At 38.9% G+C, this 18,358-nt stretch overlaps 1 protein-coding gene across 4 annotated transcripts in view; it reads right to left on the reverse strand.

The window, feature by feature from the left end:
• ARNT2 (aryl hydrocarbon receptor nuclear translocator 2) overlaps positions 1 to 18,358 on the reverse strand; it is a 95,991-nt gene that overhangs the window by 69,842 nt on the left and 7,791 nt on the right. For 2 of the 4 annotated variants that reach the window (XM_021537594.3, XM_021537591.3), the window contains exon 2: positions 1,615 to 1,726. In XM_021537594.3, the coding sequence (XP_021393269.1) occupies positions 1,615 to 1,726 (112 nt within the window). The other 2 variants (XM_021537593.3, XM_021537592.3) reach the window with 2 other exon arrangements.

Here is an 18,358-nt window from a genome sequence, read left to right on the forward strand (position 1 = left end):
TTTAAAATAATTTGATTGTTACTCCACCCTCCCCTCACTTCACCTTCTTACAAACAAATGACAATATTTAAAATGCAACAGTTAAAGCATTTCAATTAATATCAAGTCAGTATTTAATATCACAATATTTCACAGTCAGCAGCATCAAATCTTGGCAACAGTAAATTGCAAACTGATATTCAGAGCTGACATGGTTTATGATCAAAAAAGAGATCAAATATCCTGCAACTCAAGTACAAAACCTTATCTATGTTAGGTAGCAATGAAAAGATGTTAACGCTTTGTCTTTTCTTTTGAGTGCAAGTTTAAAAAGGTTTTCTCATTCAGCAGCATGAAAATAAAATGTGATGCCTGTCAAAGACAGATTTTAGGAGTTTCTCAAACCAATTTCATACAGTTAGCTCAGCAGAGGAAGGGCGCTCAGTTGGGGGTGATATTCAAACTGTTCTGTCCAAAGGAACACCCTTCAGAACAACCTTCCAGCGTTCACATCACACCAACCTCGCTCCGCATTCGAGGCAAGGCCAACCTTCTCCCTGGTTAATTCACTCCAAGATTAAGGCATGGGTTTTCCCAGGATTGAGACTCCAGTGCTGCTACTGGAGCAGACACACAAAGCTGGCAACATACCTCGGTGAACAATCCCTAGAGCAGCTCTTGCCAGGAATAATGTCCTCCTTAGCTGCTCGCCAGTGAAGATTCCACTCACTGCTGATCCTCTTAAGCCCCACCACTGTCTGATTTAGGACTAAATATAAGACCAAGCAATCTCTTTTAAAGAGACTCTCAGATCAGTCATGTCTGAGAAAGCACCATCCAAAGACCATTACTATTTGTGATCAACCTTTGATAAAAACAGGAGGGAGTTGGTAACACTAGAGAGTAGTTTTCTGTTCTTCTCAAGCTCTTGCTACACTTTTCTTCTAACACAGAGAATTACTGTGAGTTGCCACAGAGCAATCTGATGTGGGCAACTACCCCTACACCACATCAGTCTCTGACACCACACACAACAATTTTCCTCTTTAGCAGAGCCCTCAAGCTTGTGTAAGGGCTGAATTTGATTCAGTCCCTCCTCCCAGCAGAAGTCTGTGCTGCTTCCAGTGAGACCTAGAGTATCATGGTCCACAACTTCTGAAGAGTGAGCTCTCATGGTATTTCTGTACCTGGAACTATAAAGAAAACATCTTTAACAGGCCTCTCTTTAAGAGATTTGAAGTGTAACCTTCAGATGAAATTGAGTAGGTCCTCATGTGCAATCTTGCCACCTTTTTTCATTTGATAAATCATTGTGAGATTAAAGACACAGGCAATATGCATTCATTGTATCTACAACAGCCACAGGATCCAAACTCCTTTCTGGATGCTTTGCCAAACCTGAAAATCTTTTGAAACAAGCAAAACAACAAGCCATATGCTCATCAGCAAGTTTGATCTTGCAGGAAGAACAGATGCATTGAAGAGAAAAACAAAACATCAGTGACTAATGTCATAATGCAGTTTATGTAAATATAAAATTACATAATAAACACACACATATATACAGGTGCATTTTAAGTTTTCCAAGACAAGTCATTTCCAGTTTCAGACCTGAAGAAAAAGGAGATGGCTTACCCAGAGCGACGCTTTCCGCCTCTGGAAGGCATGGATCCTGCCATCCTCACTTGTCCACTCGCCATCGGAGCCACCGGCAAGGCCACCGAGCCAGGAATGTCTGATGCCATTTCTGAAAGGCAGAGGGAGGGAAAGAGGTGGGGGAAATCCCTTAATCCATTACCTTCAACAAGAAACCTCTGCTGATAACCTTAGAGACAGGCCCTTCCCAAAACAAAGAGAGAAAGTTTCCTTTTTATTTCTAAGGAAAAGTAAAGCTCTCCTACTAAAACCCAACAGAGTCACTGATTCTTCAGAAAAAGCCCAGATCAACAGACATTATGGTGCCTGGGAGACAGAGAGAATTGCAGGCAGGTATCTCTGTAATTCCACTGACCTAATGGTTCTCATTTTAAGTCTCAAAGAGGCTGTCAGATGAAGGCCAACAACCTTCTACAAGAGTTAAAGTGCCTTGTACAGAAATGCAGAGCTGAACCCCAAGGCAAATGAAGCTGTGGATTACAGTATCAGGCAAAATAATTGAAAAACTCAGTTTGGCAGGGAGGCCAAGAGTTGAGAGCAGAGATGAATTATCAGGTGATACTGGTTTTTATTATTTATATTCTGGAGGCATTCAGAGGGCCAAACTGAACTTGAAAGAGCTCAAAGGCTTCCTGCATTTCTGTCTGGTGTCTTGCAGAGCAGAACTGAGCCCGAAATTCAGGCTGATATTTATCCCTCTGCCAGGGCTTGAGGTATAGCCACAGGTTTAATAAACCTCAAAACTCTGATGTGAGAAACTGCAAAAGCTCACCTTATACAATGTTTTTTAGACAGCTAATGGCAAGTACTTCTGAAGTCTATTAATAACAGTTCATTACACTTCAAAAAAGAAAAGTGGAATATAACATATTTATACCCTTTTCTTCAATCCCGTTATTAAGCATGGGATTAAAAATGTTTTTCCTCCATATAACTCTTATAAACTATATGGGCAATTAAAACTTTTTTCTAATGCACATATACTTTATTCACTCTGGAGGAAAAATCTACAGTCAAAACATTTAATTATCTTGAAAGAAAATGCATCTTCCTTCCAACTTAAAAAAAAAAAAAAACAACTTGGCAAGGTATCTGGAGCTACAGCTAAATATAATTACTAATGGAAAGCAAATCTGTTTAAAAAATCCTGCTATTTTTTCCCTAACAGATAAGTATGAAATAACTTCAATTATGGAAACAGGAATCCATGTTCTTTCATTATGTCTGGAGAGCACTTCCATCTCTGCCACACTTTATACACATCCATTATGCAACATTATGCATTTCAAATAATAACACTTTATCTGTTCACTGATTTCATGGATTTCTTCTAGTACATTTAGTTTTATTAACTCCTTTTCAACAAAAAAAGCAACAGAGCAATCCAATATTTTTTAACAAAGTCTGCAAGGCCAAACAATGAGACTGCTGCCTATGTCCCCACACCACAGAAAGTGGCTAAAGATGCAGCTATGTGGAAACACAACATTAAAGCACATTAGCATATCTCCAGACAAATAAAAGCGTCAGCATGCAAACAACTGGTAAATCACTATTTCCAGAATAAGTTCCCTTAGCTGTCTAATGCCCATAATTCACTCAGAACATTCAAACTCATCTCTCATGGGTAGAACCGAAGGTCATTCTGAAATGCTCAGCTCACTCATTTATTAAAGCAGATGGTAAAAACCATAATAAATCTACCTGCAAAGTGTCCCTGTCACTCAGAAACGTTTTCATATAGATCATCAAGGAGATCAGATTTTTTTAAATTAGTAACTGTAAGACAATTTCAGATCATCTCTGAGCAATATTTTAAGAATAAGAAAAACAATGTACTGTGATGAGAAACTTTTGTAACCTCATTTTCCTCAATCTAAACCAAAGATGATGAAAAAACACACCCGGAGTTGCATCCAAAAGCCAAAATTGTTAAGGTAACTTTATAGCTCACCAAAAAAAGGAAACAAATCCCCCTTGCTCTCCTTTATGCATTCCATGCTTAGAGGTGCACCCAAAAACAGGTTGAGCAAACCTTTCTGTAGAGCTCTTGCTCTCACCCCCTGACAAGTCATGGAGATCTAGGCAGACAGTTTTGATCATTGTCCAATTTAAGTGGTTGTGGATAGGCAGAATGAGTTGTTTTTCTGCATGTATTTTCAGCCTTACATGTATGAAAATGTAAGAGGCAAGGGTAGCTATCAAGATTCAAGTAGGAAGAGAAACAGAACTGTGTATTTTTTATAAAGAGAGAAAAAAAGGTAAAAGGAATGGCCAAAGCAGAGGTTCAGTTATGTCAGTGTCCAAAAACACATAAAAAAAAAACATTTTACAAAAAACAGATCATGTGCCTATATAAGCTAAAGAATTACTTTGTAGGTATCTTGATTCTACAGAAGTGCACAAAGACAGTGCAATACAGAAAGTAACTTCTTAGACAAGTCAGCCTTCATGTAAGTCTTCACTGTCTTGGGAGAAGGAAACCAAATTCATTGTGCTTACTGCTCTATGAGGAGGTCTTCAAAAACTTCCATTGCCAAGATATGAGCACAAGAGGAAAAAAAATTAATTGGGGATGCATTGACACCCATCCACATGAAAGCTCAGCTAAGAGGGAGGAAAGGCTCAGACTTTCAAATCACAAGACTTTCCATTCTGCAGCATTGTGGTGCAGCTGTGACAGATCTGTACATGTATCAGTGTGTAAGACACCCAATTTACCTTTCCATTTCAGAGCTTCCCATGCCAGAGACATCACCCACAGTGTGAGGTGAGCTCTCATGAGGTGCTCGAGGTGCACATACACTGCTGAGAAAAGCAGTCAGCTTTCCAGGCTCTCTCTCCTGAAACAACAGAATTAAAGTTCTGCTGATGGAGAAAGCTTTGGTCTCCTTCAAGCCACACAGCAAAGAGAGCAACTCCAAGGGAAGAGCTCCATGGAGGATGGAACACCCTGAACCTGAGCCAGGCAGGGCAGCAGTGGAGCTCCTCACACAGCACCCTGGTGCTCCAACACCTGAGCACTACAGGAGGACTCCAGGGACAGAGATGACAAAGTGACCTCAGTGCTCAGCTGCAGCCAGCTGGGTGTCAGGAGCTCTATCCAAGTTGGATAGCTGTGCAGAAATGTCAACAATAGATCGTGGCTGTAAGAACTTGGAAGAGCTGAAGGCCACAAGAACATCTTGATGGAAGAAGGAATGCATCTGAACTGCTTCCCAAATTACTTTCACCTCTACTCATTCATGAGAATATAAAAAAGAAGCAGATCTTGATTATATTTTTACATTTATAAAATATGCCTGGTGAGGAAAGTAAAAACATTTTGACATGTTATCTCAAAAACAAGGGCCAACCTGGGAAAGCAAAGCCAAAAGCAAAATCTGATGGAACAATCAGGTGCTTCTCTGACCAAACATGTGTGAAATTACCTGTCTATGTATGCTCTGGAAAGAAAACAAGAAAGAGAAGAAAAAATGGCACTCAAACTGGAGTCTCAGCTAGAAATACTGTGGTAGAGAAGCATCCCAAGGAGCCTATTAGCATAAACAGAACAAAAAACCCAGGAGAATGCATCAGACACAGACCAAAAGAAAAAATAACATAAGAAAGTCTTAATAGCTCACAATTCTGAAGAGCTACATAAATTTAGGGCAGTCCCTGTCACCCTGCTGGAGCATAAATTAGCGTGGAAGCCCAGACCTGCAGCACCAAGTTGGTTACAGATATGTTTAAAAAACAACAACAAAAAAGACATGCTGAGTCAACAATCATAAAGATCATGTTTTTAGGCTTATCTAAACCCATGTCCAGATACACATTAACACTGATGCTCAGAGAAGTGTTTCATCAGCAAGAAGTGTTGGGAAACATGGTGTTCTCTTTCTGAGATTGAATGTTCAAAGAGTGGACTTCCCTTCTGCCAATGGAAATAAACAAGTATTGCTTACTCTACCCAAAATTAAAGCACAAATGTAAGGGTACAATTCTCAGGAAGTGAAACAAGGTCAAGCTGAACAATCATGAAAATCATCTGTAATCATCAAGGCAGAGTTCTGAACAAAATTCTTTATAATCTTTGAAAGTGTTAGTGTTTCTTAATGTCAAATAGAAATAATTTTATTTTTGCTGAGAAAATGTGTGTGGTATTTCATTTGGAGGTTAGAGAGCTCCTACAGATCTGCCAAAGAACACAGAAATGTTATTAGAACAAAACCCAGTGCAACACTCACAATCTTTAGAGAACATTCCTCCAGCTGGACAACACTTTACAGATCTTGTCTTATCACTCTCATGTCTGGGAGCAGGCCAGGTTCTGCCACTAATATTGATATTCCATTTTGGGGATCCCTGAGGAGCCACATTAATTCAGGAACAATGTAAAAGCAGAATTAGTCCTTCCATTTCTGTCCAGACTTTACTGCTGAACATTCAAAGTTTGGATATTATACTTTACTTCAGTGCCACATTTAGGTCGACCCCAAAATATTCACGGATGTTTCTGAAATAAAAGATAATCTACAAATGCATATTAAAATACTGGGATAAAATACAGGGATTTATTCCCCCAAAATCTGCATTCGTCTCAAGCTGCTCACAGATCTGCAAAAAAACAGCTGCTGTGCACTTCAAAAAGCAAAGCACAAAGAACAAGATAACTGCTGCACAAGGATACCACGAAAGCGCATGAGAACCCCAATAAGAGCAAGAATTACTGAAAAGTGCAGCATGCCAGGATGAACCTGGACTTCTCTTTTTTGCTAGGGAATTATTAAACCACAGCTCTCAAGCCCAAACTTTAAATCTTGAGCCCCACCCCAGATCCAGTGCCTGAAATGCAGCTCTGTCTTGTCCCTGACACAGATTTGTGACTTGCTGAGGTATCTCCCAGAGAAGGGCAGCTCTTTGACCAGGTGTCCTCACAGGGAGCATCACACAGCCCTGGAGATGGTGGCCCCTGCCCTGCTCCTCTCCACAAACCACAGCCATGCATCCTGCTGGGGAGCTTTAAAGTGCTGTGCATGACAAGACTTTCTAAGTCTATCTCACAAAAAGTCCTGTTAATTACAATATTTTCAGCCACCCGCACTATACTCCCCTTGCCTAAATACAGCAGACATGGACAGGGCCAGGTTTAAACCCAAAGTCTACTGGAGAAATGTTTTTGCTGACTCCCAGAGACTTTGAATCCCTGACATGAGCTGCAAGGAGCAGTTCCAGGTTTGCTATTCCATGCCAGGTACCACTGATCATGCTCTCCACAGGGCTCCTTTATCCTTCAGTGTCTACTGTAATAAACACAACTAAAGTCAGATACCAGCACCTGACTAAACAAAAGGAAATTCTACTTTTATCAATACAAATGCGACAGATTTCCAGCCACTAATCCATAGAATGGCTGAGATGTCAATCACTCCAAGTAAATGTGGATCTAAGGCTAAACACAGAATTACGAACGCACCCAATCCCATCAACAGCATCGTACACAGTGATTTCAAAATGGTCTTTTAAATATTCTAAGAAAGTAGATTTTAAAAACTTTAGAAACTGTATTTTTCATTACCCTGAAGTCATACGGGAGTTAGATGCATCTCAGCTAAATGGTTTTGATTGCAGTCAATTGCAAGGGGGATTTTCTGCCTAGCACAGAGACATTTAAGAATAAACTATATCACAGCTCTTACTTTAGAATATGCCAACAAAAACACGAAGCCATCATATAGTCAAAAATATTTCACAGAAACACTAATGCTAAAAATCTAGCTGTATATTTAGTCATTGCTTTTACATATTAACTACAGAGATTATAAAACAGAGCTCACTCTCAAAGAATATTAAAAAAAAAAACGTTTTCATTGTTCCTGATAACTCTGTTAATACTGTTTTATTTGCATTCCATTGCCAGACACTTTAAATAGACTGCACATCAAAAACATCTACTGTACAGAGAGGATATGCAGAAAAGCAAAAACATTCCTTGCCATGCTCTCGACAGAATTACAATTACAAATAAATCACAAAATATAAGAAATCCCACCTTCAAGGAAGACTCTTACAAAAGATGCAATTTCTTTCCTGTGAACAAAACCTTCTTGGAGAGAAATTTTATCCGCATATAAGAAGAGTCAGAAACCTCTGGGAAGAAATGTAGCAGCATTGGTATTCTGCTCAGAAAATGTCATCACAGATCTGTTTACCTTAACTGTGGACCATGATTCAGCCGGTGACAACCGTCTTGCATACTGATCAATTTATTTGCAGCAAAATTACCAACATTTTCTACTTTAACCATTTAGGTTCTGGAAAGAGCTACTAAGGCAGAAATAATATAAAAATCCTAATTAACTAAAAACTTTCCCCTCCACCACAATGCCCTGTGCTTTGGGGTGTGAGGGGGGCCCACCCCTAATCCTGAAGATAAATTAGGGCATATGGAGAGCAGTTACTAGAGAAACGTTCTCTTTTTCAAAATGAAGATCAGAGCTTTATTCTCTGCCTGCATCCCAGGTGAATGTTAAGCACACTCGAAGGGGGGGAGATTATGAGATTGAGCTGCTCAGGTGAAGGGGCACTGCTCAGCAGAGACTGGGAGCAAGCATTTAAGAGAGTGTCCTAACTGCTGCTCCAGAGGCCAAATGCACTTACCTCCTCCCTGCCTGCTCTGCTGTGACTGCAGGAGATGCAGGGGCAGTGACACACTTAAGAGGAATCTGCCATATGCCCCACCAGTAGACTGGAAAAGCAAGTTTTGAAGTCAAAGAGGTGAAACCCCCAATGGCACCTCCACATTTGACAGCTGTGTTCACACAAGCCATCCATGTGGGATGTCCTGGGATCTCACTGACATCCATGCCCTTTCGTGTGCCCCATAGCTCAACACCACCACCTGGATGTACGAAAGAAGGGGGGATACAGACAAAGAATTGGAAGTAAACTGTGACAAAAGAGACTTTTGGTCTACTTCAGTGGAATTTGTGCAGGTTGAGGGACAATGTGAGACCAATCACTGCAGGATGAGCAGCCAACACTCAAAACCAGGATCCTCTGAAGTATCCAAAATGAGATATGCCATGCAGAAACCACAGTACCTAAAAACCCCACTGTGGAAACATCAATCTTAGAATCTGTAAAACCAAAATATTATTTCATACATTGCTAGCTGATTTTGAATAACACTTCTTATTTTGGTTTGATAGCACTTCTTATTTTACTTTCCAATGTTCATGTTAATCACCTTATTCATTCCAGTCATGTTGGCAATGTCATTAATCCAAACCTACCTTGTGGTCAAGGCACAAAAATTTCCAGAGACAAGATGGAGTAAGGAAAGGATGTGGACCACATTCATATTCACTGCCTAAATGACCAACACAACCCATATAATTGAATAAACTCAGAATCAATTAGCACTACCCAGAAGAAGACAGGAGTCACACCTCTGCACCCACTGCAGAGAATGTTATAGACTAAAATTGAACTTGAAGCAACAGACAGAAGATGCACTTGGCTACTTAAAGTTAGCCTGGGAAGAAGGGAAAAGGTAGCTGCTTCTTCATTTCTCCTATCTTCCTGACAAATGACATTGCACCTTAAGCCCCTGCACTTCCCCCTGGCTATTTTTCCACTTCTTATTAATAATTCCTTGTTATCTCTTCTTGACCTATTCAGCCTCTGACTGAGGTGAACTATTTCTTGTACTCTCTTTAATAAGCCAGTGCATCCAACTGCTGACGAGTCTTGCTAAACTACGACCATTTCCCTCAAAAGAAGCTGCTGAAATTCAGAACAGGGAGCAAAGGTTAAAAAAGAAGCCTTAATGGCTCCTGCTCTGAAAGCATGTCTCTAGTTTTGGAAAAACAATAAACCCTCTCAGAATTAAAACAAGGCTTGTGTCTGCACTGCAGAATGAACGTGAAAACTGACCTGAACCTAAGCACCTGGCCTGCCACTAAAATTTGATAATCCTTCCCCTTGCAGAAGTGGGGGGCTTTAACTCAAGCAGAAGAGCACCCAGGTGTCCACCATGATTATGATGGACTGACACACTAGAAGAAAAGTATTTCTTGCATCCAAAGTCTGGAAGTGCATGAAGGAATGAGTCAGAAGCAAATCCAAGGACCTGGGGTAGACTCACACTGATAACACAACCTGAGCTTCCAACACTTGGCAAACATCTCAGACATAAATAGTTACATGCAAATTGGGCAGGGAAGTAGGGCAGCCACTGTAAACCCAGTTTACAGAGAGGATGAAAATCTGACTTGGAAAGGCTGCTTCAGGATAGATGTAAACATCATTAAAAGAGAGGCAGGTGCTTAGCTTACATGAAGGGTCACAGTAGAACAGCAGACAACAGCAGCAGGACCATTTAAGTTGTTTGAATGTGACCCTACCTGTTTTTCAGCAACTACAGACATGATAATGCAATCATACAGCATAATTCCACACTTAATTGTCTCTGCATTAACGTGCCCTGGTTTTATTGATGTTATTTTGGCTGACATTACTGACACATGGCAAAAGTGCCAAGCAAATCACCAAAAAACAAGGCTCCCCAAACTATGCATCATTTCCATTTGAAATGAATGGTGATTCTTCCTCCTTCTTTGACATTTTGTATTTGCCAAAAGCAACTGCATAATTATAAGTTATGTGCAAGAAACAGAAGGTAACATTCAATGTTATTTTCCATACTTTTTACTGAGCATCAGACCTAGCAAACAGCATATATGGCTGTTCTGTTATGTACAACTGCCCACAGCTGACCCATTAATGAACTCACAAAAACTGTGCAAGCACACACCCAGCCTGGGCAAACAAACACGAGGCAAAAATAATAAACTCTAAGGACTTTCTTTTAAGTTTCTCAGACACAGATCATGCTCCGTCCATAAATTCTTCATTTAACGAGTCTGCTTCATTTATCTTGTTTTGGTTGGCACTTCAATTAGAAATTCATGTACAGGACAATTTTCCCCTTTTAAAAACAGAACAGTTGCTGTATTTCATGGAGTAAAACATCAGGAGGTAAAGTGGAAGCTGCAAGACCAGCTAAAGCTACACTAAAGCCAGGCACAATAATCCTAAATTAGGCAAAACACCTCCATGTAGCCCTGTCCACAGGATTATCACTAATTGTTAAAAGGGCCTGGTAAAATTTGTTGCTTAGTAAATAATCAGAGAACAAATTGAGAGTTACCCAATTGGCAAGTGCAAGTTAAAAACAAATAACCCATACAGCCATGCTCTCAGTTTTACTGTAATTTCAGTTATGAATGTGTTTTGTTGTATCTGCCTCTACATTCTTAAGATTTATTGAGATTGGACTTCTGTCTACACAGAAAGAAAAGCCCTCTCATCCAACCACTCCTCATCTCCTGCCTTGCACAGCATCCCATTTTTGCTGGCCGCTCTCATGACTATATATATATATATATATATATATATACACACATACATATATATACACTGACACAGAGATACAGATATAGGTGTATGTACACACATATATACGTATATTTGTACACACATACATATAAATACCAGAAGAGTTAAGCCTGGGGTCCTTCTCCCATTGCATTGCTTGTCCCCTCTTGGGTGTCACCCCAAGCCAGTGCACCCTCAAAGGCAATGTCAAAGTGTTTCAGCCACTGTCACACTACCCCACAACTACCCCCTTCTCATCTTTCTTACCTTCCCTCACCCTTAGCATTTTTGCCAAGCTTTCCTGAGCAATCACAGCTATCTCTGGATGCCCCAAACTCCCTACAATGAGCATCTATGGATGGCAAAAAATTATATAGGATTTATGTAGAGCCTATCCGAAACTGTGGAAAAGAAATTCACTGAGCTCTGTGAATCAAACATCACTGGCTGGCTGAAGGGTGGGATGGTACCCAGGGAAGCACCACACAAGCTTGCTCTGATTTTATACTCCTTCAAGCTTTTGGTCAGTGCTGGAAAAGATATGAAAAATTTTAGTTTCAGGACAAGACAGCATGTTTTTATACCAGGAGCAGCAGAAGTAGCATTCCTTAAGCATGTTTCTTCTACAAAGGTAAGAAAGATAGGAAATTAGCCAATTACTGCTATTACTTTATTTCATTAACAATAAAATCAAGCATTTTCCATTGTATGCCCTTGCTCTGGATCACTGATTATTAGTTTTATACCATCACTGCTAATTTTCTTTCCTAAACTCATCCTGTTTCCTTTCCCTGTTCTATAATCATTTAAAAAAAATTGCAAGCAAATTTCCTTTTATAAATACCTATGTAACTGTTTTATGATAAAGAAATAATAACAGTAGTAATTGCTCAATAGTTTATCTGCACTATGTAATCATTTGAGCCTTCATTTTTGTTCATTCATCTTCAAATTACTTATTTTAAAATAATATTTCCATGATCTTCTATCAAGTAGTCTGGCTTATTTTCTATCTAGCAAATATTTTCCAGCAATAGAAGCTGGTTTAGATTTCAAGAATTTTCAGTGCTTGATCACAAATCTATTTTGTTCGTGTACAAGTTCAACTGCCAATATGTGGAAATTATTTTGAAGCTTCTATTAAAATACTTGCAATGGTATACGTAAGAAAAAAACAGATCAATACCGTGGCTCTCTAGAGTTTACATCGTAACAAGATGACAGCACTCTAAACTCTTATCAAGTACATAAAACATAGTCAATAGCTGCATAAATGTAAGGAAATAAAGCTAATTGGTAATAAATCTGTCCAGAACATTCACCAAAATGGATTTTGACTAAATGCAGATCAGGGGCAGGCTAGCTTTCCCAGAAATCCAATGTCTTCTCTCAACTATTTCATTTTTTCCTCTAACCAGAAATGCACAGAATTCACGTGAAAGCCATTGCCAACATCACTTGTCCATATTTTCTGTTAATTACAGAAGAAATCAGCTATCAGATTTCATGAGAGGCTGTATTTATGACTATAACTTTTGGTTCACATTCGAAGAAATGTAACAACATATTTCTTAAATAACGAGCAGAAACGTTCAAGCAAATTAAGAAATTCTTGCTCTCCTCTTACAACTGTTTCATGAAAATATTCTTTTAACTCATTTTCACTGAGCACTGCTCTAAGTTCACAGGTGCAAGTAGTTACATAATTTATCCTAAAAGCAGAAATTTGAAAATGCACGGATCCAGACCAAAACAGAAGTGTTATCCTGCCGTGGCTACAGCAGAGCACGGGGCAGTCACCAGAAGGAATCTCTACAGCCACTGAGGAAGCCCACCAAGGCTTTGCTCATCCTCTGTCTGAGGATGTGGTGACAACCTCCATCCCACCAAACCCAGCCCCTCTGCTCTGGTGTGGCCCTGCAAGCCACACTGTGGTCACAGGCTGAGGCTTTGTGGTGTTCCCACCACACCAGACCCAGACATCCGCTGCCCCATCCATCAGCTGCAGAAAGCTCGGGAGCAGCACAGCCCAACGACACAGGTGTGAAATGTGCACCTCTGATTCAAATGATTCACTGAAAATCACTGATTCATGTCCTTCAATGCCTTTATTATTTATTACAGAGATTTTTAAGTGTGCCTCAGAAGGGTCTGTTAATTTTAAATTTCATTCAGAGCAGCAACTTGCGTTACCAAATACTTAATTATCAGTAAATTTACAGTGTCCTTGGGCACTGTTGGGTAATCAAAATGCTATTGTTTTCATTAAACAGCATTCTATTGATAGCACTAATGACTTCAGTTCTGCCTGATCAACAAGCAAATGATGCTTATTTGATGTTATAATAATTAATTAGCCTTTCAGGTGTTTTCACACCCCAATTCATTACTAAGAATAAGAATTTTTATGTGAAACATCTTAAAAAGAATATCAGTATTCGTCAAAAACACATTCTAAAAATAGGGTGTGGTTCAGTAGTTATTTCTTTTCTCACGATTTCTACTAAAATGTTCTCTGCCTAAAAAACCCACATTTAACTCCTTACAAAAACCCAGCCTGAGCCTGAGCATTGTAAATACTCAGTTTATTTTATGCCCATCTGAAATTCCTTTAAGTAAAAGGAGATTTTCTGATTAAAATTTCTTTTATTTTTTTTCTCTACAGACTGAAGAAAACAGCCAACCTCACTTTCCCACAGCAGCAAGAAGGATCAAAAACTATCACTCAAATGGGGTGTACAAGTGAATAACCATTATTTCTCAAACTCCTTGCTCAGTTTACAAAATACTGTAAAATTCCAGATTCAAAGTGAACTGAATCTCGAAAAGCCACCTGAAAAGAGTGCACCAGTGTTCCCACAATGCTCATCTGGCACCTGTCCCCAGTCTGGATGTGTTCAGCTTCATCTCCCAACAAGGACAACCTTCAGAACATCTTCTGGTATCTTAACTCATCTGATACACCAACCCACATTAGCAGTTACCCTCCTCTTTGCAGCTGAGTTTCCCAAACCCTGCAAGCAAAAAACCCACATTTCAAATAAAGTTTTTAATGTTTTTTCCACTTTTCACTGCCCCTTCATTTCACTGAATATTTTTTAGAACATTCTTCCTTTTAGGGAATGTCACATAATGTTTCGTTCATGTCTGCAAATAAAAAAAAAAAAAAAGCAATAGAAGTTCACAAGATTTTGAGTTCTCAAAATTGGATTTACTGTTGTTGTTACTTTCTAGGATTTTTCATTCCTATAAATATTTCAAATGGCACACCCCAATGTTACAGCATAAGGGAAACCTTCATAGGCATGTAGAAAATACAAAACACTACAAAGCTCTGCTGCAGAATATTTCTTAGTGTTACTTTAAGTTTCCTACACTCCCAATAATTTGTCATGAACTTTGAAACACATTTTTCTGCTTAACTTCTTCCCAGAACTATGTCCTGAACATATTTCATAAAACTGAATCTCATGTTTTCTTTTTAAAATTACCAGTTTTAACATAAGAGAAATTGCTGTTTCCAGGTGGGCTGTGCTAGACTTTCTGAAGTGATCAGCAGTAATAGCCATGCCCTTACTTGCTTATTCAGAATTACAGAATACAAGATTTGCTGGATGATCTACCAGTGAACCACTAAAAAACAACAACAACAAAAAAGCATGTAACAAGAAAGCATCGTTTTCTATGTCCCCATATTCACATTAATCATGATTTGACATCCATTACAAGCCACTTGTTCCCAAAAGCATACAGACAGTTCTGTGCATATATCAAATGCAGAAGTGAAGAATGATACTGAAAAAACCCTCACTGTAAACAAACTGGATGTTTGTCAAAAAACAAGCTGATTGTTTGTCTGTAAATATTGACCAAAGTAAGGTTTTAGCTTTACTATTTGCTGACTGAAGAGCAGCACAGGCAAGTACACAGGACACACAAGATTAGTCTGAATTCCAAACCTGGCAATCAGGTTCCAGCTACTACAGGGACTCTGTGCAACAAAGCAAACAACCAGTGGCAGCCGCATGCGTTTAACCAAGAAATCACTACAAACACTTTATCCTTACATTTCAACATTAGAAAGAATAATTTCATTTTTGAAAATGTATTTACTTCCAGGGACAGCTCATTGATTTGATTTAAAGAGCAGTTTGAGTTAACCCACTAACCAAATACCCCCAATAAATATTTTCCTACTTTTAAAATTTAACTTGCAAATGCACAACGAACACTTGAAAACTGTATCATAATTTTCATTCGGTGTAACTGTATTTTTCATATAGTTTGAACATCTCTGTATGAAGCAAAGTATATTTTGCTTTCAGTCTTAATACAAACTGTAACTGGGTAAGAATAAACTAATGTATTTTCAAAGGCAAATTTAATGTCAAAAGCAACCATGAGACAACAAGATATAAGTTATAAAGCCTATATTAATACTTTAAAGCCAGGTGGATTGTTGCTAGTTCAGCACTGAAATAACTATCTATCATGTGTATATTCTGCCAAGACACTTAAAAAGCACATTATCCAAATATCCTATCTACTCTGTAAAGAAAATACAAATTAATGGTTATTCATGTGCCTGGAATAAATAATAACTGCTGTTTCCAGAGAAAAAGAAGCTGTATATTTTCCTTTTCTCTCTCTGTTTCTTCCCAAAAGGAAGAAAAATTTTTCACTAATTCAACATAAAAGTGGTTGAAATAAAAGTCTATTAATAAAACATTATCAATTAGCACATCAGAATGAAACACATTCTCTGCTTGTTCCAGCATAGGCATCTTACAAATACGTCATTTTTAAAACTGATACATATGAAAAAAGCATCTTAAATTACACAGTCTTACAAACAGGACGTGCAAAGCAGTGGTAAAATAAATGAAAACAAAAGCCAAATGACTTAATTGTGGCATGTGAATGTTATTTGTCAGTGAGTCAGAAGAAAGCCTGCAGTGAAGCTGAACCCTGTACCACAAGCCTGCCTTCGTGCCCTGCTTCATCCTCAGGCATGAGGCAGCCAGCCAGTGACACATGAGAAATGTGCAGCAGCCAGGAATTCTCCTGCACAGCGACAATTGACTGGTCTCTGAAATTCTTATTCCTCATTACCACATCCATTTTAAATTTAGAAATGACGAAAGAGTATTTTGTCCTTAGGACAGTCCTGAAAAACCCAGAGAGGGGCGTAGGTGGAGACACGATGAGCCGCGGAGCCGAGCTTGGATACCCCGACATCAACCTCCCTGGAACACCCAGAGATGCAGCCAAGCTCTCAAACCCTGAACCATTTACCACATGCATGCCCTCCCTAGAGCAAAGTGAGGATTGGCATGCTGCCTGTGTCTCACTCAGCTCTGCCAAGGGCAGAAAGGCTTTTGCACATCAGTAGATGAGGCAGAACCAATTCCTTAATGTCATATCAACCTTTTCATCAAAGTCGTCAGATACTACTTTAGAGAAGGAATAAAGAGGCATGTGCCAGCTATGAGACTAATGAATAGCTTTCCTCCAGCAAAACATAATTCAGCATGAACTCCACGTTACTGTTCTTTCCACCCACTCACACATCTCCAGCTGATAGTACTCAACCAAAATGCCAACAAGTAAAACCACACACCTTTTAATTCAGCTACTCTACTCCAGCACTAAGATTTCATTCCACAGCACCATCCAACAGCTGCCTAACCTCAAAGGTTATTTACATATTTACTTGCCTCTTTTTTTTAAAACATGTATGGAACCTGGAGGGAGAAACACAGGTGACAAAAGGGAACACTTTGGAGAGCAAAGATATTAAGACTGGCAGCTTCCTGTAAAACATTAAAGACCATTATAAGTCTCAGAACCAAAGCATTCTGAAGCAGGAGGAGAACACCACTAAAACAAAATATGATTAAGTCTTCAGTCAGGAAACAGTTAGGAAATGTATAATGTTAGCTCGTCTGAAAAGTGAAAGAGTATCAAGATATATTTAAGCAAAAGACTAATACATCTCAGAAAGGTACATGTTCATTGAGTGTATCAGAAACAGATCAGAAAGTCCAGGAATACTTGGGTTTTACTTAGAAGAAAAACAACCCAACATGTGTGATCATTCAAGAACCAAGTCTCAAGTATGAATAAACTACAAGGAGCCCAAAGACTCATATACACCCAAGTACTTCACAGTGATCATCAACAACAAAGGAAGAAAATTCCCTATTGCTATCTTATTCTGTAAGTATGGAAATCTTATACTTAATTTTAAAGTCTCTCTAATGGGCTATTTTTAGTAGGGGTTCCATGTAAGTCCTAACTAGAACATTTTGTTTTTAGTGAGAACCCAGTTCCAGAGAAATAGTTTCACTTGGACCAACCCTAACTCACAGATGGCAGAGAATCCACAGAGACATTACACATTTTTAAGAACTTGTTTCAGAAAACTGGGAAATTTGAATCCTGTAGAACTCAACATTAGCATTGTTGAATAGGAAGATTATGTTCACTTAAGACATTCTTAATTACAGCAGTGCACTGTCCCCTTTGCTGGAGATGCAGCTAGAAAATGAGCACAATTTTCCAGTCCTCGTAAGAGAGCTTGAAAATGCTCCTATGCTTTTCATAGTGATCATTCATTTACTTCAATTGCAATAACAAAAATGCATATTCCAAACCTTCACTAGTAAGCAGAAATGCACTACAATTGCTGTTCCCACAAACCTTATTGTGCACCAAATAGAATTACTTTTTCTTTTTTTCCTTAAACCAGAAATATTTTTAGACAAAAACATAAAAAACGAAGCACTGAAACACTGAAATCCTGACATAGTACCAATAATTTGCCATTATATTCTTACACTGAAAATCTCATTACAATAAAAGAAAGTTTTAATTGTACAGCATTGATTTCTACTGGTCAAGCCACTACTTAGTACAGAAAGTGCAAAACATTTTCAGGGTGAGACATCTATATGCAGAAGGCCAGAGTATCTCTAAAGATGATTAAAAAAAGAAATTAAATCCAAGGAAAACACTGGTGTCCTACATACTGTGACATGAATATGACTCACAGGAGGAGTCCACAGACCAACCACAGGGCAACCTCCATAGACTGATGCTAAATGAGCCACCTCTCAGTGAGTGGGAACACAAGAATTTATCATTTCAAACTAAGCTTTTCTCGCTATCACTACTTTAAGTGTTTAAAGCAGGGCTCAAAAAGGAGCTAGGAACTTTGCTAGCAATTTCACTGGACACAACACAATGGAAATCCAGCTCAGCCATGGCCTGGCCTTACTAAAGCAATACAATTTTT

Source organism: Lonchura striata, chromosome 11 (assembly GCF_046129695.1).
Source record: "Lonchura striata isolate bLonStr1 chromosome 11, bLonStr1.mat, whole genome shotgun sequence".
Taxonomy (NCBI): Eukaryota; Metazoa; Chordata; class Aves; order Passeriformes; family Estrildidae; genus Lonchura; species Lonchura striata.